The 24148-nt window shown below is 42.6% G+C and overlaps 1 protein-coding gene across 1 annotated transcript; it reads left to right on the forward strand.

Annotated features, from left to right (window-relative positions):
* Positions 1-20739: 20739 nt before the first annotated feature.
* Positions 20740-22792, forward strand: LOC125546371 (uncharacterized). The gene is made up of 2 exons (XM_048710619.2): positions 20740-21104; positions 21309-22792. The coding sequence occupies exons 1-2, from the start codon at positions 21039-21041 to the stop codon at positions 22362-22364; spliced, it is 1122 nt and encodes a 373-aa protein (XP_048566576.1). The 5' UTR covers positions 20740-21038; the 3' UTR covers positions 22365-22792.
* The last annotated feature ends 1356 nt before the right edge of the window (positions 22793-24148 follow it).

The following is a 24148-nucleotide window of genomic DNA, read 5'->3' on the forward strand; positions in this document are numbered from 1 at the left end:
TACCAAAGAAAGAAGAGGCAATTCGGATAGAACAATTCAGGCCCATATGTCTGCTGAATGTGAGTTTTAAAATCTTCACAAAGGTTGGAACCGATAGATTGACGCAGATTGTTCAACACGTGGTCCAACCAAGTCAGACGGCGTTCATGCCGGGGCGACACATACTAGAAGGGGTGGTCGTCTTGCATGAAATGATCCACGAGATCCACTCGAAGAAACTAGATGGGGTTATCTTCAAAGTGGATTTTGAAAAGGCGTATGATAAAGTCAAGTGGCCTTTTCTTCAGCAGGCAATGCGCATGAAGGCCTTTAGTGAAGCATGAAGGAACCAAGTAGATACCCAAGTCCAGAAAGGTAGTGTCGGAGTCAAGGTGAATGAAGACATCGGTCATTATTTCCAGACTCATAAGGGGTTGAGACAAGGGGATTCCATGTCTCCTCTTCTGTTTAATATTGTGGCTGACATGCTAACTGTCCTTATTGGCAGGGCCAAGCAGCGTGGCCATGTAGAAGGTTTAGTTCCTCATCTAGTCGATGGAGGGGTATCCACTCTACAATATACGTATGACACTATTCTATTCATGGAACATGACATGGCTAAGGCACGTAATATGAAACTCATCTTATGTCTCTTTGAACAATTGTCTGGATTAAAAATAAATTTTCATAAAAGCGAGTTGTTCTGCTTTGGGAAGGCCAAAGACGAGGAACACACTTATAGACAATTGTTCGGATGTGAATTAGGTGCTTTGCCATTCAATTACTTGGGCATACCGATTCATCACCGTAAATTATCCATTAAAGAATGGAAGTGTATTGAAGAACGAATTGAAAAAAAACTCAGCTGCTGGAAGGGCAAGCTTATGTCATATGGAGGTAGACTAGTCTTGATTAAATCAATATTGACTAGTATGCCGATGTTTTTACTCTCGTTCTTCGAAATTCCGAAAGGAGTTCGGAAGCGTCTTGATTTCTTTAGATCTCGTTTATTTTGGCGGTCTGATGAGGCCAAGAGAAAATACTGTCTTGCGCGATGGGATATTCTTTGCCGACCTAAAGACCAAGGGGATCTCGGTATTGAGAACTTAGAGATTAAGAATAAATGCCTTGTGAGCAAATGGCTTTACAGGCTCGAGACAGAGCCAGAGGGTATGTGGTCACAAATCCTGCGCAATAAGTATCTACAATCCAAAACATTAGCCCAGGTTACCATGAGACCGACTGACTCGCCATTCTGTAAGGGACTTATGCGAACGAAGGACTTGTTCTTTCATAGGGTCAAATTCTTGGTTGGCAATGGGATGTCAACAAGATTTTGGGAGGATACGTGGTTAGGAGAGGCACCTCTGGCCGTCCACCCTTTATAATATTGTGCAACGTAAGGAAGATTATGTAGGCACCGTTCTTCAAACTATTCCCCTAAATATCCAGTTCCGACGTGCGTTAGTTGGTGAGCGATGGAATGCCTGGATGCATTTGGTTCGGAGATTGATAGAAGTTCAACTCTCGGACCAGTCGGATTCGATACAATGGAAGTTAGCTAAGAATGCGATTTTTACGGTGAAATCTTTCTATTTGGATTTGATTAATTCTGGCCCAATCTCAAGGTCATTACACATCTGGAGGGTTAAGGTTCCTTTGCGGATTAAATTTTTTATGTGGTTTGTCCACAAGCAAGTGATACTCACAAAGGACAACTTAATTAAAAGGCGATGGGTAGGGAGTTCATGGTGCTATTTTTGTGATCATGGTGAAACAATACAACACTTATTTCTTAAATGCCCACTTGCCAAACTACTTTGGAGAACGATTCATATAGCCTTCAATATTAATCCTCCAGTTGATATTGCGTCGTTATTTGGGACGTAGTTAGCTGGGGTTGAACAGATTATAGCGGCTCGTATTCGGATTGGAATATGTGCGCTAGTATGGGCTATATGGAACTACAAGAATGATATGATTTTTAACAGACAACACTCTTTAATTTTCTTGCAGGTTATATTCAGAACTACAGCTTGGATCCGTACGTCGTCCTTACTCACTCCTATGGACTCCAGGGAGCCTTTGGTTACTGGGTGCAACCAATGGGAGATGGTAGCTCGGGCTATATTCAGCCGGTTCAGATGGCGCTCACATAACAGGATAGGAGTCTAGGGAGCTAATCCTACATATTACCGTATCGACTGCTTGTGTCAGCATGTAATTTTCTTGTTTGTTTTGCTTTGTTTGCGAGCTGTTAGATCTTTTTGTTGATATTGAGTGGATTTCTAATAAAATGACTGTATACATCTTCATGATGCAGAGGTCGGGGACTCGCCTCCATTTTCAAAAAAAAACCTGACATGATACCAATCAATCATCCTCCCCGCATATATGACCAGTATATCATTCTTCTCTCGCAAACCAAAAAATAAACCACAAGATATAAAAACAATTATTGCTGCGAGGAAGAAAGGAGCGTGATGGTTGTTTTCTACAACTCGTCCTGCAGGGTATACGACGATGCGGCTAGGCACCGGTATTGGAATCTCATGATGTTGGATCGGGCATGGAATGTACCGATACTCACTCATTGTCCTGGTCTTTAGGTTTGTCTAGTTCATTCTCCACTCCTAGTTCCCACCTATCAAGTGATCTGTCGGAGGGGCAAAGCACGCAACATGCATAAAACTGGCATATTCGTGCGGGTCTGAGATCGTGGCCTGATTCACGTAAACTTTCGCTAGGGATGACGACCATGTCCACTTTCTGTTACATGAAGTTCTGCATCCGTTGTCACCGAGTCGAGAAGACACCAAGGACACTGGCAATGACCACCTTGAAGCTTGAGCCAGCCTACACCTCGATGAATATCACCACATGAGCGCGCCCACCTCCGCTTTGCCGTTGCTTGCTAGTTTTGTTCCAGCTGCCTTCATGTTCCTAGTCACTACAATCGAGATAGACACACACGAGATACTTGAAAGAGGGTGGTTGGTGGAAATGAGCGAGGGTTGATTCATGTACCTCTTTGGTAGATGTTGGCTGCATTTGTTAGCACTAAAGTGCCCTATCCCAAAAATCTGCAGCGCCATGGGCCAAAATTCTTTAACTATATCTAGAATATTTAGAAAACCCCTTGATATTTCTGAAAATCAACCCACAAAACCGGTATGAGAGAAGAAAAACACTACTATAGTCATGCATGCATGCCTCATCAAAATCTCACAAAGAAAGCATGTTTATCATGCCGACGGAGACGTCTTAGAATTGACAACATTCAAACGTGTTGTGATTCTTTGAACATTGACGCCACCGTCAGCGAGAGTGGAAATGGGGAATACAGATGGGAGGCCATTTGTTGAAATAAAGGACATGAACATATTGGAGTCCGGAGTCATGGTTATTCGGTTAGGGGATTGTGGTAACTTTTTTCCACTCGTTGCAACACACGGGCTCTTTTGCTAGTAACATGAAAAGTTATGCATGTCACAAATAAGTGCAATGTGATTTCAATCTCACATGGAATGCAACAATGCATGTTTTTTTGTCCCTTTTGCCTTTTGGCTAGCCTTCCTGTACCTATTAATTTACAAAGAAGTTTTTTTACCGCCCGTTTCACTACTAAGAGAGGAGAGCGGTAGTAGAATGAAACCCAACCATAAATCTTTTTTTTTTGAGAGACCCAACCATAAATCTTGACGTGCAAGGCAGGTGCACTGCCGATTTCCCTTAAGAGAGAAAAAATAGAAATACAGTGGCCCGGTTTATAAGGGAAACTAGGCCGAACAACCTTACAACACACGATTGAACAGAGGACAATCGTGCAACAACCCAACCCTTGCCGACGTCAGCAATTAAAACATCTCCACCAACATTCCTACAACCTAAAGAAGTTTGGGGACTCTTTGGAGATGCCTTCAAGAAGCATCGTTGCGGGTATCCTTCGACCCCCATCGAACCAAGGCTTTTGCCCAGAGTCATCCACAACAACCCCGCCGGACCTCGAGAAAGTGTAGCTGGGGCATTTTTGTCTATGATGATTCTCTAGCGTAGGTCTGACTAAAATAAAGTTGTATGAGATATGACAACCAATTGGAATACCACCTGATGATGATGAATAATGTTACTCCACTTTAAAGGTGTGTTTAGTGTCTCACCTAAAACACCATGTACAAGTACTATGACCATACCTTGTTCGTGTATGAGCTATACTCTGAGAGGTGTTTTCTTCTGCATTAGCAATTGAGATGTCCCTGCCTTCATAAAGTTTGCGAGGACAGAAATACCAAGGACAGTGTGAAGCCATCAAGACAGTAATTATGTTGAGGAATAAAAACAGTTTATTTATCACTGTCCATGATTCTGCATCGTTTCAAGGAAGTTATTGAATTTGGTGGCTTGGCAACTGTAGGCTGCAGATGCTATTTCAAAATACAAGCAAGAACGAGGACCAGTTAGTTCATTAGCTTATTGGCTAAAGCACTGAGGACGTACAGCTTCAAGACAGAGCAGCCGATAACAAAGGAGTACTGTCGGTTTAAAGTTCAGTTCAGCTAAAGGCAATGGCAAGGTAATTCATTAACACAGCGATGGCTAGGGCAAGGTCAAGTGATGCCTGCCTACCAAAACCAAATAGATCACACCGTGTCTTCCTACAAAAGCTTCTGTTGGATGTGTCATTCTATGATTCATATTACTCCCTCCATTCAAGTATATAGGGCCTAATACTTTTTTCGAAATAGATAATTGATAAGAGTAACAATATATGAGATGTATGATATAAAAAATCATATCATTAGAACACCTTTCACAGGCGAATTTGATGGTAAACTTTGCGTAACATGCATGTCATATATTATTAATCTTACCAATGGTCAAAGCCAACCTAAAAAAATGTATTAAGTTTCTATTCAATGGAGGGAGTAGCAACTTTCTATTTTTTGCAATGACACCTTTTTAGAAAACGGAAACTTTATTACCCTTGAACTCTGCATCAAGATGCATACAACCACAATTTATTACATTGTCTATTGGAAAATATAGTGGCATAGACCGAAATACACAAGTTTGAGTGGCAGGATATGAATACGTGACTTTGGCAGTCGCATGAACCGACTATAGTGTTTTGATGATTCTTTAGTGTAGGTCTGACTAAAATAAAGTTGTGTGAGGTATGGCAACCGATTAGAATAGCACCTCATGATGATGAATGATGTTACCCCACTTTAAAGGTCTGTTTAGTGTCTCACCTAAAACCCAATGTACAAGTACTACGACCAAACCTTGTTTGTGTACGAGCTGTACTCCAAGAGGTTTTTTTGTTGTGCATTAGCAATTGATATGGCCCTGCCTTCATATAGTTTGTGAGGAGAAGAAGCTACTATGGACAGGAGTATAGCGAGAGGTATTCTGTTGTGCATCATCAATCGAGATGTCCCTGCCTACATATAGTTTGTGAGAAGAAGAAGCTACCATGTACAGGAATACCAAGGACAGTTGCCAAGCCATCAAGATCTTAATTATGTTCAGGAATAAAAGACACTTTTATTTATTACTCTCCATGACTCTGCATCGTTTCAAGGAAGTCATTGATCTTGGTGGCTTGGCAACTGTAGGCTGCAGGTGCTACTCAAAATACAAGCAAGCATGAGGGCCAATAAGTTCATTAGCTAATTTGCCAAAGCACTGAGCTCGTACAGCTTCAAGACAGAGCAGCTGATAGCGAAGGAGTAATGTCGGTTTCATGTTCAGTTCAGCAGTTCAGCTAAAGGCTCTCTGGTCACTTGGTTTAATTAATTAAAGCAGCGATGGCTGGTAAGGTCAGGTGATGCCTGCCTACCAAGATTAAATCCATCACACCGTGCCTTCCTACAAAAGCTTCCATTGCACGTGTCATTCTGTGATTCATATTAGCAACTTTTTTTGTTTTGGAAATGACCTTTTTTTAGAAAATGGGAATTTTTAATACCCCGGAACTCTGCGTCAAGATGCATACAACCACAATTTATTACATTGTCTATTAGAAACCGAGAAATAAGTAGCCAATCGAAAGGTGTCATAGGCCACATTAAAAAGCCTATTACATGCAGATATTTCAAAATATGATATAAACTCTCCGGCAGGCTCTTGGCTGTCAAGTTATATAGGCTTCTTGTGGTGCGACATCCGTTTTTTTTTTTACGAAAAGGAGGACGACCTGGCCTCTGGATCGAGCAATGCACACATCCATAAAGGTACTTTTATAGCAAAGCATGTATAATCACTGGTGGCTAGCTGGTACACGAGAGGAACACCTGCATACAAAATTGAACTTTCTTATCAAACATGATTTCATTTCTCTATAATCAAATTAAAAATGCAGCAAACCCAACTAAAATTACCGAGCCGGTATTTCTCTCAGAGAATGGGGGTAAAATAAACAATCTAGCAAAGCAGTATTTTCACTTATGCTTGTCCGGTTGTCATGAAAGAAATGATGGACCAATAAAAGTCAAGTCTCTTTGGATCCCTTCAGGATTTTCAGAGAGGACATCATCAAGATATCAATACCTAATTTAGCACTCGCTTTTCTACAAGACAACGATATCTCAAACGAAATGTACGTGCAATGAGTATATAGCTCAAATATTTTAATACTCCATAATAATATACAAAGCTGTGAATTTAACATTTTACTTTTATTAAGCTCCAATCGTATTACTAACGTAGTTGCTTTACAACACCCTTTAGTGTTTTTTCAACTATGCATATGCTCCACACACAGAATTAATTAAGTAACTTTAGTAGGTAAGATGTCTCTGTCATAACATCTCTAGTCCCGGGGATATATTATAGTCTAACTAGAATTAACATGAAGCATGTGCTCATTTTTTTAGTAGTCGATAGATATGTTCTTTCCAGTGTTTAACTACCCTCTGGGAGCACAATATCATACTAAATGATAAATGTGCTCAACGTTAAAGGATGGATAAATCTGGCGGAGGCGCAATTTCTTGGTGAGATGTTGTGATTATCAATTAATGATCTGAGTGTTGAATGAGCATGGTAGAGTCACAGGCCCCAAACTGTGACCGCTACTGGCATGGATAGTGACTCAACCTACATTTTTTCCTTTTGGAAGTTTTGGCAGAACTCGTTTTGCAATGCAAGTCTACAAATGGAGATGATATGGTTCCTGTGCACCCACGGATACCGATGCCAAAAGGTAATAACTTTCCTTTTTGAAAAAAAATCCAAATAGCCATAATGCAAAAAACCTACCGTATTCAACTGTTCTTATGTATATTCGGAGACTTCGATATGCCTTCACTCTTATTCCATTTTTCATTTTTGAGATTGTCTGATGACTCTTCAGCCAGAGATTGGGTGCAATGACGGTACACAATAATTTCTATGTTTGACGATTGTAGTTCAGTCTATTTTTCCGATTATGAGTTACTACTAGCAGCTGTCAAGCAGTACGTGCATATATATAGCTGCATCATGGATGGCGATGGATGTTGAATCTACACGCGCATTAAATAGTTTTCAACTATTAACGGGACAGGAAAACGAGAGAGAAATTTGCATCTGGTTGCCATCTCGTATTCGTACGTGCATGGTGACTGCTCATATCATATCCTCGATGGATATGAAGAAGGCAAGAAGCCACTGCCGTACGTACAGTGCCCTTGACAATCATAGCACAGAAGAACAGTGGTACCTGCAAACCACCTGGCTTGGACTGAACACTCATTTGCTCATGCTGACGGCCCTGGAGCAATGGAAGAAGAAGGGCTCGTTGTTTCCTTCATCCGAACATCCACAGATCCAGGACCAGCCCTAAGTTAACCCTACATTCATACATTCATAACTGTCTCGCGCAAATATGCATCTTTTGAAATTAGGAAGTGTATACACAAATTTTACGGGATTGCGTATGTTTCGGGAGGATTTGTCACAAGTGCGTGAAGGAGAGGCCAAGTTGTATGTCTGGAATATGTACACAACAAGGTTTTGGATTCCGAGCATCCACGCAAGCAGGACCAGCTCTAAGAGAGGAGAAGGTCAACAAAAATAAATCTTTTCTTTTCTTTTGTGCAGTAGCAATTGAGATGTCCCTGCCTTCATATAGTTTCTGAGGACAAGAAGCTACCATGCATGGGTAGAAATATACCAAGGACAGTTGCCAAGCCATCAAGATCTTAATAATGTTCAGGAATAAAAACACTTATTTATTACTCTCCATGATTCTGCATCGTTTCAAGGAAGTTGTTGATCTTGGTGGCTTGGAAACCGTAGGCTCCCTTGCACGTGTCATTCTATGATTCATATTAGTAACTTCTCTATTTTTTGGCAGTGACGCCTTTTTGGAACACAGAAACTTTATTACCGTGGAACTCTGCATCAATATGCATACAACCATATTTTATTACATTGTCTATTGGCAAATCTACTGGCACAGATCGAAATATACAAGTTTGATTGGCAGGAAACGAATGAGACTTCTGCAGTGGCATGAAGCGATTTTCTCCTTTTGTTTACGATGATTCTCTAGCGTAAGTCTGACTAAAATAAAGTTGTATGAGGTATGAAAACCGATTAGAAATTTAGAATAGTACCTCATGATGGTGAATGATGTTAGTCCACTTCAAAGGTCTGTCTAGTGTCTCACCTAAAACTCAATGTACAAGTACTACGACGAAACCTTGTTGTTGTACAAGCTGTACTCGGGGAAAATCGGTTCACGCCATTGCCGAAGTCTCATATTCGTATCCTGCCAATCAAACTTGTGTATTTCGGTCCATGCCAGTAGATTTGCCAATAGAAAATGTAATAAAATATGGTTTAATGCATCTTGATGCAGAGTTCCAGGGTTATAAAGTTTCCGTGTTCCATAAAGGCGCCACTGCCAAAAAATAGAAAACTTACTAATATGAATCATAGAATGACACGTGCAAGGGAGCCTACGGTTTCCAAGCCACCAAGATCAACAAATTCCTTGAAACGGTGCAAAATCATTGAGAGTAATAAATAAAAGTGTTTTTATTCCTGAACATAATTAAGATCTTGATGTCTTGGCAACTGTCCTTGGTATATTTCTGCCCATGGTAGCTTCTTGTCCTCACAAACTATATGAAGGCAGGGACATCTCAATTGCTACTGCCCATGGTAGCTTCTTGTCCCCACAAACAAATAATATATTTTCTTTTCTTTTCTGTTTTTTGTACATCAACAAAAAAAATCCAAACACTCAATTTAAGGGATTAAAGTACTAATTTGAGATAATAATGCATTACAAAGTTGTTACATTGGGGTAGAAAAGTCTATTAGCGACATTTTCGTACTAATAAACTAGCATCTTGGGAGAAACACTAGTTACTTACCACCACACGACAATGAATACAGTGCACAGTCGCATACATATGTTATGACTCTACTTATCGTCTACACCCGACGGTGTGACAGTCCGGCGACCTCATATTCGTCCCATTCCCGCCGATGGACGTTGAGGTCGGGAAGGCCTAATATGGTGTGATTCAACCTATTGAATACCACCATGTCCAGGTCGAATGTGCGCCATCTAATGTGCTCTCGTCAAATCCACCTATTTCTCCTTGTAATGGAGCCACTTGGTGTGGTCCCTCTTCGCTTTGAACACATGCACGACGGCGGTCTCATTGAATATTTCACCAGGGTAGACGGTCGAGGCGTAGTCGGTGTAGCTCCCTTCCCATGCTTCTTATCAGAGGCGAGGAAGAGCACGATGTGGCCGATATGAGCTGTGTGAGCAAGTCATCGCTTGCCCATATAGGATCTGCACATACCCGCGCTCGACATCCAAAAGAAAACACTACGATTTTGAATCCAAATTGGGGCACTCATTGAAGAGGGCATGATCCTCATGTGCGGCCTCCAACACGTCACAACGATCCCACTCCTCCTCCTCGGTGATGAGGGAGGACTCCTCCTCCGCTTGCTCCTCGTCCAAGGATCCGTTCCTCCTTGAAGAGAGGCACAAAGTCCGGTCATAGGTGTCGGTGCTAAATCCGGCATATTTTGAGGTAGGGGTCCTAAGCTAGGGGTCTTGGAGCGATGGTAACATGGACACATGATTTTACCCATGTCCGGGCTCTCTCAAAGAGATAATATCCAATATCCTGCTTTTGATTGTATTGATATTTGCGGTATACTACAAAGTACAGGTATCTACCACAAAATTGTTGTATATGGTTCTAATGAATATGAGATCATATATTGATTAGCCTAGCCTCGGTTTATATAATGCACTAGAGGCCTTGGATTTATAAGAGTCATCGTCTAGTGCACCATGTCATGTCTCGTGGAATCTTCCTTGTAAACGCCATGGGCCGCCCGAAGTGACCAATTAGTGAACCGCCATAGGGGTCCTCAGCCTGAACCACCTGGTCGGGAGATGATGTGGTGAGTACCCCTAGTCCAGGACACCAATAGTAGCCCTTTGGGCCGGTATTCAAGTTGGGGCGCTCCTCGGTTATTCCAAAATGTTCTTCATCTTCGGTTGTCAGTCTTGAAAATTGGTTTAACAAATCTTCCTATCTCCGATCTTGAGAATCGCCAAGGTGTATCTGAAGAGTTCACATGTCGGGCACCCTAGGATCCCCTTCAAGTTCTCGGCCCTTATCAATGAATTGTTATTTTTACATCACACCTTGGGTTCAAAGTTTTCCGCTTAGTGTTGTCCTCTTGCAGCCAAGCTCCAACATCGTACTATAACCCAGGTGTCTATTTGTAGCCGAGCTCCTATGCCAGACTGTACCCGAGGTGTCATAGATTACCTCGGTGATGAAAATTTTGAAGGAGTTCAGCTGAGCTTTATGCTAGAAACATCCTCTGGGGAGCCAGCCACTTGCATCCGAGCTTTATGCTGGACTACTTTAAAGGTGGTGCACCACCTCGGCCTTGGGCTGATTTTTTGTGGAATTTTTTTCGATTGGCGCAATTTATTCTCTGCCTAGATGTATAGCCAGTATCCTTCAAGGTGTGTGCCGGCCTAAAATCCGAAATACACCTAAAGGATAAAAAAAACCATTGATCCGAGTGGCCCTTGAGACTCAGGCCGATTCGCGAAATCGGCCTAAGGATCAAGTCCTTGCTCGGCAACATACTTAGAAATGGAAACGCGGCGCACAATAGCTCGCGAGACACAGGTTGAGTGCGGCCGACCAACCTAAGGATCGTAATCTCTTTGGGAACTATTTTGCAATTTTATTTAATTTTTTGCATTGAATCGTCAAGGTAGTAGCCCCCGAGACTTGGGTTGGGCACATAGCCAACCCTAGGATCGTATCTCCTAGGGAACTTCATCAGTCGGCGTTTGAGTGTCTCCATCACCGAGGTGCAGCTCAGCAGGGAACATGTCAAATTGCGGATCGAAAAAGATTTCCTAAACAAAGCCATCACGCAGGAGACCTCGATCAAGAGGATGTCCTGCCTCCTGAAAAAAAACATAAAATAGGTTAAAGGTGTCATATGTTCGAAAAACCGAAAAACTTATGTAAAAACTTTATGTCTGAATTAAATCAAGTTTTTTGGTGCCAATCCAAAATTGATCTTAAAATTAATTTGTGCTTTCATCGTTTTTTAACATGATACTTCCGATCTCCAGATTCAAGCTGGTCAGCCTTCGGCTTCAACCTCCCTTCCCGAGGCGGAATGCTTTTCAGGCCAGTTTAGTGAACTAAACTTGAGCGGCTCTAAAGAGAAGTTGGGCTATCCCATATTGACCACACACTCGCGTTGGAAAAAGGAGTAGTAGAAAAAGACTTTGCAGCGACTTAGAAGAAAACATTTATTATAAAACGACACTTATGAATAAGAGCCCCCAGTTAACATGGGAAAAAGAAGTGTTTTAACAAAAATGTTTTTAAATAACTAAGTTTTTTACAAACAACTTTTTTATTTAAGACAAATATAATGTTTCGTTGAACCGAACAAATTTGAAAAATTGAAAAAAGTGAGCATGAAAGAGACTTAGCCAGTTAATGTGACTGGTGTTGATGACATGGTACGGTTTTCTGGCCGGATGAAGACGTCCATCGAACTTTCCCAGATTCAAAATGGTGCGTAGTACTCGGCCTGGCTAAGGTCCCAGCCCTCAAGCCCATCCCGAGGTGACTGAGCAAGTAGCTCGGCTTGGTGATGGCGATGCAACATAGTCAATGTGGCGAGGCGAAGCCCTTAGTCCAGCTGTCGTGACAAAGCGGGGTGATGATGAAGCCCCTGGAGTATGTTGATGAAGCGATGGAAAAGCCCCCGGTTTAGCCGAGGGGACAGAGCAGGTCGGCGGGGTGATGCGGGAGCCCCCACGCCAACCGAGGTGTCGAAGCAGATCAATGTGGTGGTTGTCGCTTTAAAGAAGTGACGGCGCGGCAATGCCGGTGTAGGTCAGAATTTGTGACACGGTCAATGCCGGTTTGATGAAGTAACCGTGCGATAACGGTGGCGCGGCCGACCTAACAATAGGGGAAGCAACATGGAGGGAAGTGGAGGCTGTGGGTAGCAGTTGTATGAACTATTAGGACAGGGAAACAATCATTTTATAACCATGGGCGGTGATAAAATGTGGCATGTGGCGGGGATGGTCGCGGAAGTTGGCACACAACAACCGCCATTAATTAGCACACTTCCTGATGCCATGAGTGTATTTTGTCTAGACCATTCGTAGTGCAAGGAGATCAGCCACGTGGGATGCTGAGGAGGGAGGTGAAACGTCTCTCCCACATGAGCGGGTGACAGATGGAACACCCTCCAACCCATTGCCCCACAACCTCCAAATATAGATGCTCGTAGGCTCCACATGGGGCGCCGTCCATAAATATGACAATTCGGGACCGTATGACAACTCTTCTAGAGCTTTACGGCCGAAATCTTGCTTCTTGTGAGCTGCGTTGGGATTTCCTCGAAGAGGAGAGGATGATGCAGTACAGTAAAAATAAGTATTTCTCTGAGTTAAGAACCAAGATTATCAATCCAGTAGGAAAACCACACAGAACCTCGTTAAGCGCACCTACACACACAAAAGAAAATACTTGCACCCAACATGATCAAGGGGGTTGTCAATTCCCTTGGCGGTTATTTGTAAGGATCAAATCTTATAGTGGTTGATAGATAAAATATAATGCAAAATAAAATAACAGTAATAAAATTGCACCAAGGTATTTTTAGATTTTATATATGATAAAAGTAAACCCGGGGCCATAGTTTTCACTGGAGGCTTCTCTCTCGACCCAAAAGCATACGATGTGTAAACAAATTACTGTTGGCCAATTGATAGAAAAGCACATAGTTATGACGATATTCAAGGCAATGATCATGTGTATAGGCATCACGTCTGGAACAAGTAGACCGACTCCTGCCTGCATCTAATACCACCCATTGACCGCTATCCAGCATGCATCTAGGGTATTAAGTTAATAAAAATAGAGTAATGCCTTAAGCAAGATGACATGATGTAGACAAAGTAAATCCAACCAATATGAATAACACCCGTAATTTTCTCCTTAATGACAACAATACAAGTATGTGTCTTGTCCCCTACTTTGTCAATGGAATATAGAACACCGCAAGATTGAACCCTTTACAAAGCACCTCTCCCATTGCAAGCTGAATCAATCTAGTTGGCGAAACCAAACAGATAAAAGGGAGAGAAATACAAAGCTATAATAATCATGCATAAAAAATTCAAAAAAGACTCAAATATTTCTCATGAATAATCTGATCATAAACCCACAATTCCTCAGATCTCAACAAGCACATCGCAAAAGAAGATTACATCGGATAGAACTCCAAAAACATCGAGGAGAATATTGTATTGAAGATCAAAGAGAGAGAAGAAGTCATCTAGCTACTAGCTATGGACCCATAGGTCTGTGGTGAACTACTCACACATCATCGGAAGGGCATCAAGGTTGATGTAGAAACCCTCCGTGATCGATTCCACCTCCGATAGAGTACCGGAAAAGTCCTACAGACGGGATCATGGAAGAACAGAGACTTGTGGTGGTGGAAAAAGTATTTTGGGTGGATCTCTATTTGTTTCCCGATTTTATAACATTTATAGAGGTGGAATTAGGTCAGCCGGAGCTATGAGGGACCCACAAGGCATCAGGGCGCGCCTACGCCCCTGGGCATGCCTTGTTACCTTGTCGTCTCCTCGTTTTTCTTCTGGTCTCCTCCCAAATCTTCTAGGGTATCTCTTGTCCAGAAAATAATCATCAAAAAGATTCATAGCGTTTGGACTTCGTTTTGTACTGATTTCCTGGAAAACCCAAAACTGGCAGACCACAACAAGTGGCACTTGGCACTAGGTTAATAGGTTAGTCCCAAAAAATGATATATAATTGCATGTAAAACATCCAAGATTGATACTATAATAGCATAGAACAATCACAAATTATAGATACATTGGAGACGTATCAAATCTCTATATCACCGGTATTATGACGACTCTGCAAAGGTTGCTCTAAGCTAGCGCAACAAAGGAGCCCACCCAGGGTTCTTTATCTAAATGGCCTAGGCGGGTTATATATGTATGCTAAAGGGTGTTACCATAGTGGGAGGCTTAATCAATGTAGTAGAGTCATAGATTCCTAAGTGAATACACAAATATTACAGATTGGGTTTGTTTCGGGAGGATTGCAATGAGCAAGTGGAGGAGAGGGAAAGCCGATAGTATCTCCGGAATAGGTTCACAATTTGGACATCCTGCATTTTTTGAGATAATTAAAGCAAAAAATCTAGTGAACAACAATATACTTACAGAAGTTTAGATTTTAAAAAATTATGCATATTATGCATGTGAGGAATCCACCATTTTTTCCTCCCATGTCTCTCTCATGTTCCCACCTCCCCCATTGATAGTCGCCCGTCCTACCCAGGCTACTCTATATTTTCCCTCCAGCAATATAGCTAATCGGATTGGGGATGGCGGGGCAAAATGAGATGACGCTATACATAGTAGTGTGAGGTTAGGGTTCGGCCTAAAGGCATTTGGCTTAATGCCAATTTGGAATTATGTTCTCGCGCTAGCGGGCGGCATGTGTCAGGTTGTTGCCGGCTCTATCTCAAAACTTCTCTCCATGGTGGATGCCAATTGTGGGAGTTGGATTGGGTAGAAGCTTCATCTCAATAATCCTGGTGGATAGCAATATCTTCCCAGAGCTGGTCAAATCTAACACGCTTCTTAGGTCCACCATGGTCATAGTGTGGGAGAGGAGGAAGGATTCATTTGTCGGTTGTCTCCAGTCTAGGGTTCCATGGAAAATCTAAGTTGGTTTTGAAGCATCATGTCCAATCTTATCCATCTACTGTGTTCTCAGATGCTAGAGCTAATCAAACAACAAGAAGTCTACAACGTGCTTCATGGGTGTGGCTCAGGTGGATCAACGGCCGCTGGTGGACAGGTTGGCAAATATCAATACCCCTTGTCAAAAAACAACAAGTCTCCAACCAGATTGCACTAAAGATTGTGTCCATGGAATCTCCGGCAAGATTGCCGCTCGTCGCAGAACTCAATTGCTTTCATTTGCGTCCTTTGGGGTCATGTTTACAAATTACGAGGAGCTGCTTATAATTTCAATTTACTTTAAGAGTCCTGATGGCTCTATTTTATATGCATTTTAGAGCTGATTTGTTGCATATTATCTATGTATATTCCCACTGAACCAAGTACATGTCCATTATGCATGGTTTTCGACTTCAACTCTTTTCACTATCACTATCGCATAGTTTGTGTTTTTATTAGTTTCCTTTGTTTCGTTCTGTATATAGGTGCTTTGGATCAACCATGGACCAAGTACGATGAAAAGGCAAAGGATGGGTTCAATATAGAGGACTTCTCGGCATCATACTTGGACACTTTGGAGTGTAAAAATGACATTTTTCCAGAGTGCCCAAAATCAAGATGTAATACCATAGGTGCGTCGGCTTCGTTCATACTGTTCCAATGAGCCCAAGAACATCAAAATCCGAGTTAGTATGAAGAAATGACGATCATTATCCGGAGGAGACTAGAACATTTGACGACGCACGGTGCAACAGGAGCGGTTGTACCACGCCTAGAAAAAACCCAAAATGGTTCATACCAGATGGGATTCTTTGTGGATTCCATCCCCCTTTTTTTCCTACGACATCCTTGGCCATCAAAGGAAGTTTTGGGAGAGGGTTTGGCTCATTTAGAACCCTTGGATCAAAGGAGAAAAACTACATCTACGGAGGAGGCTTTCACAGAGCCCTTATATACACACCTTCAACCCTAGCTGCGTCCATCATACATTCAAGATCAATCTCCATCACGTATATTTCTACTCTAACACCACCTTGATAGAAGAAGGAACAAGATCAAGAGAATGAAGAGGAGGCTCTGCTACGCACCGCACCGGCCTTCGGGTGGTGCTTTCTCCTCCGTGCCACCGCTGATGATACGTCTCCAACGTATCTATAATTTTTTATTGTTCCATGCTATTATATTATCTGTTTTGGATGCTTTATATGCTATTTTTATATTATTTTTGGGACTAACTTATTATCCCAGAGCCCAGTGTCAGTTTATGTTTTTTCCCTGATTTTGAGTTTCGCAGAAAAGGATCAAACGGAGTCCAAGCGAAATAAAACTTTACAATGATTTTTCTTGGACCAGAAGACACACGTAGGACTTGAGAACCAAGTCAGAAGAGTCCTGAGGCGGCGGCAAGGGTGCAGGGTGCATCCCAGGGGGCGCCCCCTGCCTTGTGCGCCCCTCGAAGCTCCTCTAACCCTATTCTTTGGCCTATAAATTCCCAAATATTCCCAAACCCTCAGAAGCATCCACGAAAATACTTTCCCGTCGTGAGATCCCATCTTGGGGTCTTTTCCGATGGTCTGCCGGAGGGGGATTTGATCACGGGGGGCATCTACATCAACCCTATTGCCCTTCAGATGAAGCGTGAGTAGTTTACCTCAAACCTACGGGTCCATAGCTGCTAGCTAGATGGCTTCTTCTCTCTATATTCTTCAATACCATGTTCTTCTCGATGTTCTTGGAGTTCTATCCGATGTAATCTTCTTTTGCGTTGTGTTTATTGAGATCTGACGAATTGTGGATTTATGATCAGATTATCTATTAATATTATTTGAATCTCCTCTGAATTCTTATATGCATAATTTGATATCTTTGTATTTCTCTTCGAATTATCGCTTTGGTTTGGCCAACTAGATTGGTATTTATTGCAATGGGAGAGGTGCTTAGTTTTGGGTTTAATCTTGCATGATTTCACCCAGTGAGAAAGTAGGGGTAGCGAGACACGTATTGTATTGTTGCCATCAAGGATAAAAAGATGGGGTTTTCATCATATTGCTTGAGTTTATCCGTCTGCATCATGTCATCTTACTTAAGGCGCTGCTTCGTTCTTTATAAACTTAATACTCTAGATGCATGCTGGATGGCGGTCGATGTGTGGAGTAATAGTAATAGATGCAGGCAGGAGTCGGTCTACTTGACACGGACGTGATGCCTATATGCATAATCATTGCCTTGGATATCGTCATAAGTTTACGCTTTTCTACCAATTGCTCAACAGTAACTTGTTCACCCATCGTATTATTTGCCTTGAAGAGAGAAGCCTCTAGTGAAACCTATGGCCCCCGGGTCTATTTTCCATCATATATTTTCAGATCTATAAACCAACAAAACAAAAAATACCTTGCTGCAATTTATTTAGTTTTATGTTTTTGCAATCTTTTATACCTATCTCTATTAGATCTCACCTTTGCAATTGGCCTGAAGTGATTGACAACCCCTTTATCGCGTTGGGTGCAAGTGTTTGATTGTTTGTGCAGGTGCATAGATTGGAGACTTGCTTGTATACCTCCTACTGGATTGATATCTTGGTTCTCTAACTGAAGGAAATACTTACTAGTTTTCTGCATCACCCTTTCCTCTTCAAGAGAAAAACCAACGCAAGCTCAAGAAGTAGCCACTGATAGCACTAGCCCTACCATGCCATCACCGTCGGTGCCGCCTCCACCAACGCCACCATGTGTTCTCCATTACCCTGCTCAACGCCGTCTTTAACTTGACCCTCTCCTCTATGTTACCCGACTTTATGATTGAGTAGTTGCACTTGTTCTGCGGGATATGGATGAACTCTTTATGATTAGAATTAAATTCCATTAAGCGATCCAATATCTTTTGTTTATGTGCGAGCAACTTTCATGAGTGTTGTGAGGAGCACACACACAACATTATCGCCTTGATTTGGCATGAAGAATATTACTACTGCTGTTCTAGGTTAGGATGTTGAAGTAATTCGAGGTGCCAGTAAAATACCTTCGCGTTGTACAATCGGTAGGGGAATAATAGAGAACTCTTGGTGAGGCCGCGTCTGTATCCGGACCCGCCCACTTTAAGCACATAAAGAGTAGTTTAGGGATAATACATATAGCTATGCTCCGTACTTGTTGCACGGATCATATTAGTAGTGATGACTATGGAACCCTCAAGAACACCTTACTGCTCAAGCACCGCCTATAGTAACTTGCATTTTCTTATTCTTGTTTTTACCTTCAGTTCGTAGTCTTGGTAAAGTCCTTTTTATTCTGTTTTCCGCATCAACTTGTAGAATAGGCTACTTCCAAACTCCCATTTGGGCGCGTACCAAATTTCATCGGTGAAAATACAGCTACGGGGTTAGTAGTGCCTTATTTTTCTCTCCGTGTGGGTTCAACACTCTATTTTCCATGGAAGTGCTACAACACCCTATGCTCTAGCCGGACATCAAGTCCTTTCAGCAGTGTTGTATCAGTTTTGATATTATAAACACCGGTTTCGAGGATCTTCGTGTTCCTTGTCAAAAAAATTACATGGATTTGTACAAACTAGAGTACACATGTTGCCATGGCAAACTATTGCCCCACCTCACCCAGCAAGAGCTAGGATGGAATTGGGGAACATACTACTAGTTGACATTCATACAAGTCTAGAAGTATCTATTTATTCACCAAGCGAGAGCTAGGATGGGATTGGTCTAGAAGTATCTATTTACAGACGGAGTACTCTCAAAACGTTTGGACATTTATCTATAAGATGCATACATTACTTTTATATACACTAGCAAGTTTTATCGACATACAATGACCCTGTAAACAACATAATGTGGTAGTGTTGGTTTATTGACATTTACAGAGATATCCATTGTAACAACATAGCAGCTTAAACGTCCGAAACAAAAAAAAACCATTCTTTGTGACAAAATACAATTTACTTTTAGATCTGTAAAATATGTAAAATATGTTTCTACTGATAAATATTGGAAGAATATGAAAAATAAGTACCTAAGATTCAGGAGCTTGTGTAAATTGTTCGTTTTTCTTATTATATCTATAGTAATATTTAGGCTGGTATGTTGAATAAATAATATTAATAGAAACAACATATATCTTTACATCAAGATGAGTTATCACGAAGTAAAAAAGTTCAATATAAATAGGTGGTACACTCTTTATTCGGGCAGCTAAGGCCAATTTGTACCTATGCATTATCTTGCAATATTGATGAAATCCATAAAATTGATTTTATTAATTCTGCTTATCTCCTTAATTTCCCTAGAATTAATTGTTTTATGTAAATACTATGGCCAACAAAACATTCAAGTGTTACATCTTGATTTAATATCTCCTTGTCTTCTATGTATATGCTCTATTAAACATTTAGTGTGCAAGTAGAAGAAATAAAATTACAAAATTTCATAAACCCTGAAATATTCTAAATAACTTTTGCAAAATCTGGAATTGTTTGAAGTATACTTAAAAATGCTCTCAAAATAATATTAATAAATATTCATAATTTATTTATGAGTTTTTTACGATTTCTCAATTTAATACTTCTAAACTTATTCACGTTCCTATATTATCCTAATTTTTTTTTGTATTATGTTCTTTGCCTCTGTTCGCTTGTTTGCAAAACAATTGCACGTCACTAGTCATGCCGCTTTCACTATGTCGGTGGTCAAATCATCAATCCATATATATATTCGACTATATAATCACAAATAAACTCAACCAATAGAGCATGGTCTCTTTTTCCTTTAGGACATCGACATCTCAACATTAAAATTGGACTAAGCTCCCACATTATAGGGCCTCCATGGAACCGTGGGATTACGAAAACATGGAAATAGGAAAGCACATAATAATAATGCAAGAATTTTGAGATTAAATGGTTGCTTCATTGGAAGAAAACGCATGTATGCTGCATTCAAAATTGAAGTGAACTTCTCCATGAGATGTTGGTTTGCTTGAAAACTACTAGGAAAAATTTCAAAGCTGTGATTTTCTTTTGGTGTAATCCAAGTATCGAAAGTGTATGAATTTTTTTTTTATTTTTTCTTTGGCTTAGGACTGCAATCCACCATTGTTCCCGCAAAAATCCTTATTGGTTTTTTAGGTTGGTTGAACTTGGAGTCTCAAAAGTGAAACAAAATTACTAAAACACTAGTAGCATTATTTAACTCTATGGGCTGGTATTGACTATTATGCGGCTGCAAATCAACTATAGCAAACTAGCTAATCAGTACTACATTAATTAATTATTGCAACTGTAGCTAGCAACACTGCATCCATCAGCAAGGTAGCATGGGTAGCCATCTCAGCCCCATCAGCACTCACCATGGAAAAAGCAAAAGTGTGTAAATAAAGGAAAACAACAACAAGATGATGTGCTCTCCCTCCTCCAAATCGCCACAAACTAGAGAGAGAGAGACCCTTCTCTCTCATCTCTTGGTTGTGCTGCTACCTGGCTCTCTCTCCTTTTTCTCTCTCCTCTTGGGTAGCTCTCGCTCCCTCTCAAAGCAGTCAAGAGCTAGACCCTCCTGTCTCCTCTAGCTTCCATTCCATTCCTTTCCTTGGTACTAGTACTCTGATTCCCTTTGATTTCCCCAGCTGCCGCAGCTGCCAAGTCTCTTCCTCCCACTATCTCTTCTCTCCAACCTCCAGCCCAGCCAGCCGCCCAAACACCTCTCTCCTCTCCCAACAACTCTCTCTAAAAGTCTAGATCGCCGGCCATGATCTTCCCTCCTGCCTTCCTCGATTCATCAAGCTGCTGGAATACCAACCATAACCAGCTTCAGGTATGCATCCTTGCGGTCAATTAGTTGGTCTCTCAAGATTTTGTTCACACAAGAAAAAAAAATGAGAGAGAATATGTTCTAGCTAAGCTAGGGTTTGCTGATGGCAGATATACATCCTCTGCTGATTGCTGCACTATGTATCTTGGAATATACTCCATATACACATCTTGGCTGATGCTTAATTCCTGACCACTTAATTTGCAGCTGCAGCAAATCGGCAGTAACACTCATGTCACTACTACTCCTTCACCTGCTGGTCATGGAGACGGAGGAGGCAGCAACAACAACAATCATGGTCAGCAGGAAGGATTAATGGCCACGGCTGGGGCTGGAGGAGGTGGTGGTGAGGGCGGCGGTGGGGATGGTGACAGCGCTGGCGGCGGGAACAACAAGCCGATGTCGATGTCGGAGCGGGCGCGGCTGGCGCGGGTGCCGCAGCCGGAGCCGGGGCTCAACTGCCCACGCTGCGACTCCACCAACACCAAGTTCTGCTACTTCAACAACTACTCCCTCACCCAGCCCCGCCACTTCTGCCGGGCCTGCCGTCGCTACTGGACCCGCGGCGGCGCGCTCCGCAACGTCCCCGTCGGCGGCGGGTACCGTCGCCACGCCAAGCGCAGCGCCAAGCCCAAGGCCGGGTCGGCTGGATCCGGATCCGCCGCGGCAGGGACGTCGTCTGCGACGTCGACGACGCCCAGCACCACTGCTTGCACCACCGGCACTGCCACTGCGCCGCCCGCTCTGCAGTACTCCATGTTCGGCAGCGCGCCGCCGCACGGCAGTCGGTTCGCCGATAGCTTCGACCCGGCGAGCCTGGGCCTCAGCTTCCCCGCCAGACTGCTCTTCCCCGACAGTGGCGCCTACGCGGCCGACGGTGGCGCCCAGCAGCAGCACCACCACCACCAGGGGAACGGGAACGGCATGGAGCAGTGGGCGGCTGCGCAGATGCAGAGCTTCCCGTTCCTGCACGCCATGGATCACCAGATGTCCGGGAATCAGCCGCCGGCTTCAGCAATGCCCACCACAATGGCGGCGATGCAGGGCATGTTCCACCTAGGGCTACAGAGCGGCGGCGGCGGCGGCAATGGCGATGATGGAGGAAACCAGCAATTCCACCACCCGCCGGCCAAGAGGGACTACCACCAGCAGCAGCAGCAGCAGGATTACCCAAGCAGCAGGGGCATGTACGGGGACGTGGTCAATGGCAATGGCGGCGGCTTCAATTTCTATTCCAGCACTAGCAATGCAGCTGGTAATTAGCTAGCTAGATCTAGCTAGCTTTGTTCTTCCAAGCCTAGATTGATGCATGGTGAAATGGGGCTGGGGATGTATAAAATCTTCATCACTACAATATGTGTTACAAGAACTCGATCGATCTCGTCGATCCAGATCTCTAAGGAGGGGGGATATCAATGCATACACAAGAATGTTAACCTTTTATCTGTTAAGTGTTTGATCACTATGGCCTTAATTTGTAGTACTATGTTTACTTGTTTAATATACTTAGCACCTAAGTGTAGTGTCTGTTAGTAGCCCTGCATATGCATGCTCTTTGGGATCTTTCCCATTGAGTTTTATTACATTTTATCATGCATTTAACTTGTGGGTATGTACCAATGTCCCACTTTTACATTGTGCTAGTTTCATTAAACTCTTGATGATTTATATATCAGGTTCGTCTCTTTGTATCTGATCTACTTCGCGTGAAGGTTTTTCATAACGGTTTTACTGAGTCTCGGATGCTGAGAACTGTCAATATGACTGTGAGATGCGTGAGAAATTTAACCTTTTTTGGCTATGAGAATAAACAATGCATCTTTTTTTTCTGCACTAGATGAACAAAATACTACAATGCAATGACTATGTTCTTAAATTTGTATGAACAATTTTGTAAAACAGGTTGAAACTTAAGAAAATCTCAGTTGACTATCGACCATCGTCTTAGATGTGGCCTTTTCATTTTCAATTTCGTGGGCTGGTTTGTTGCAATCGAAAGTTGTACTCCGTTAAGGTGAGGTTCATTGTTTTGTCTGAAAATGCACAAGGCATACACATACACTTATGTATTCAGTCATGCAAGTTATTCTGATGTGTCATGTCGTTGTTGGATGTATCATGTATATGCTAAGAGCATCTCTAACTGATCTCTTTAAATTTAGAGGAGGATATGGCCGAGTATCCTTTAGTGGAAGATATTTGCTCCTCTAAACAAGTGCTATCTCTAACTGATCTACTGAATTTAACAGAGTAAAAAAAATTCAACACAAATTCGATGCAAATTTAGACTAGATTCAAACTTGATACCATACAAAGTTGATTCCAAATAGAAATATATAACTATTTTACATAAACTAAATGAAATTTATAATAGGATTGCATAAAAACTAACTAAACTACTCACTATTAGTCTCGTTCTCAATCCTTTCCCACACTGATTCGATGAGCCCTCCGATGAGACGGCCATGTCCCTCGTCGCTAGCACCGCCCTCATTGCTGTTGGAGTCACTGGGGAGGTCGATGACCTCTGTCATCCCGGCCCCATACTACTTGTACTACCAGTGCTCCGCCAAGACGCGCTCCGGGCAGTAGCCACGAGCTCCAGCATGTAAGTCTCGCCAGCTTGCTCCACCTTGAGACACTCGCAGGCGTAACGATCTTCCGGCATGTCCCGTCAGGTAGCCACCTGGGGGTTGACCGGCTCCAACCGCGGTAGGCCGTGGGAGAAGTTGCATCGGGCCGCGGCGCCGTGGGGATGGACCGACTTGATGTCGTATGTGAGTACCACCTGCACCGCAGAATGGAAGGAGCCAAGAAAATGCCGTTTGCCGGTGTCACAGTTGTATATCTCTGCGACCCATGTCCCCCACTGGCGCTACCACACGCTAATGTAATTTAGTGGTTGTGGCTGCGAAGGCGACAGGTCGGGGAGACAGGATGTGCCGACACAGCGACGCTCATGGCGACGTGGATCCACGGGCCGAGCGCTGGCGATGGGCGGCGGGGAGTGGTAGCGGGTGGATCCGGCCATTTTTGGTGGCGGGCCA

The sequence above is a fragment of the Triticum urartu genome, chromosome 3A (genome assembly GCF_056163025.1).
Source record: "Triticum urartu cultivar PI428250 chromosome 3A, HENAU_Tu73, whole genome shotgun sequence".
In the NCBI taxonomy this organism is placed as follows: Eukaryota; Viridiplantae; Streptophyta; class Magnoliopsida; order Poales; family Poaceae; genus Triticum; species Triticum urartu.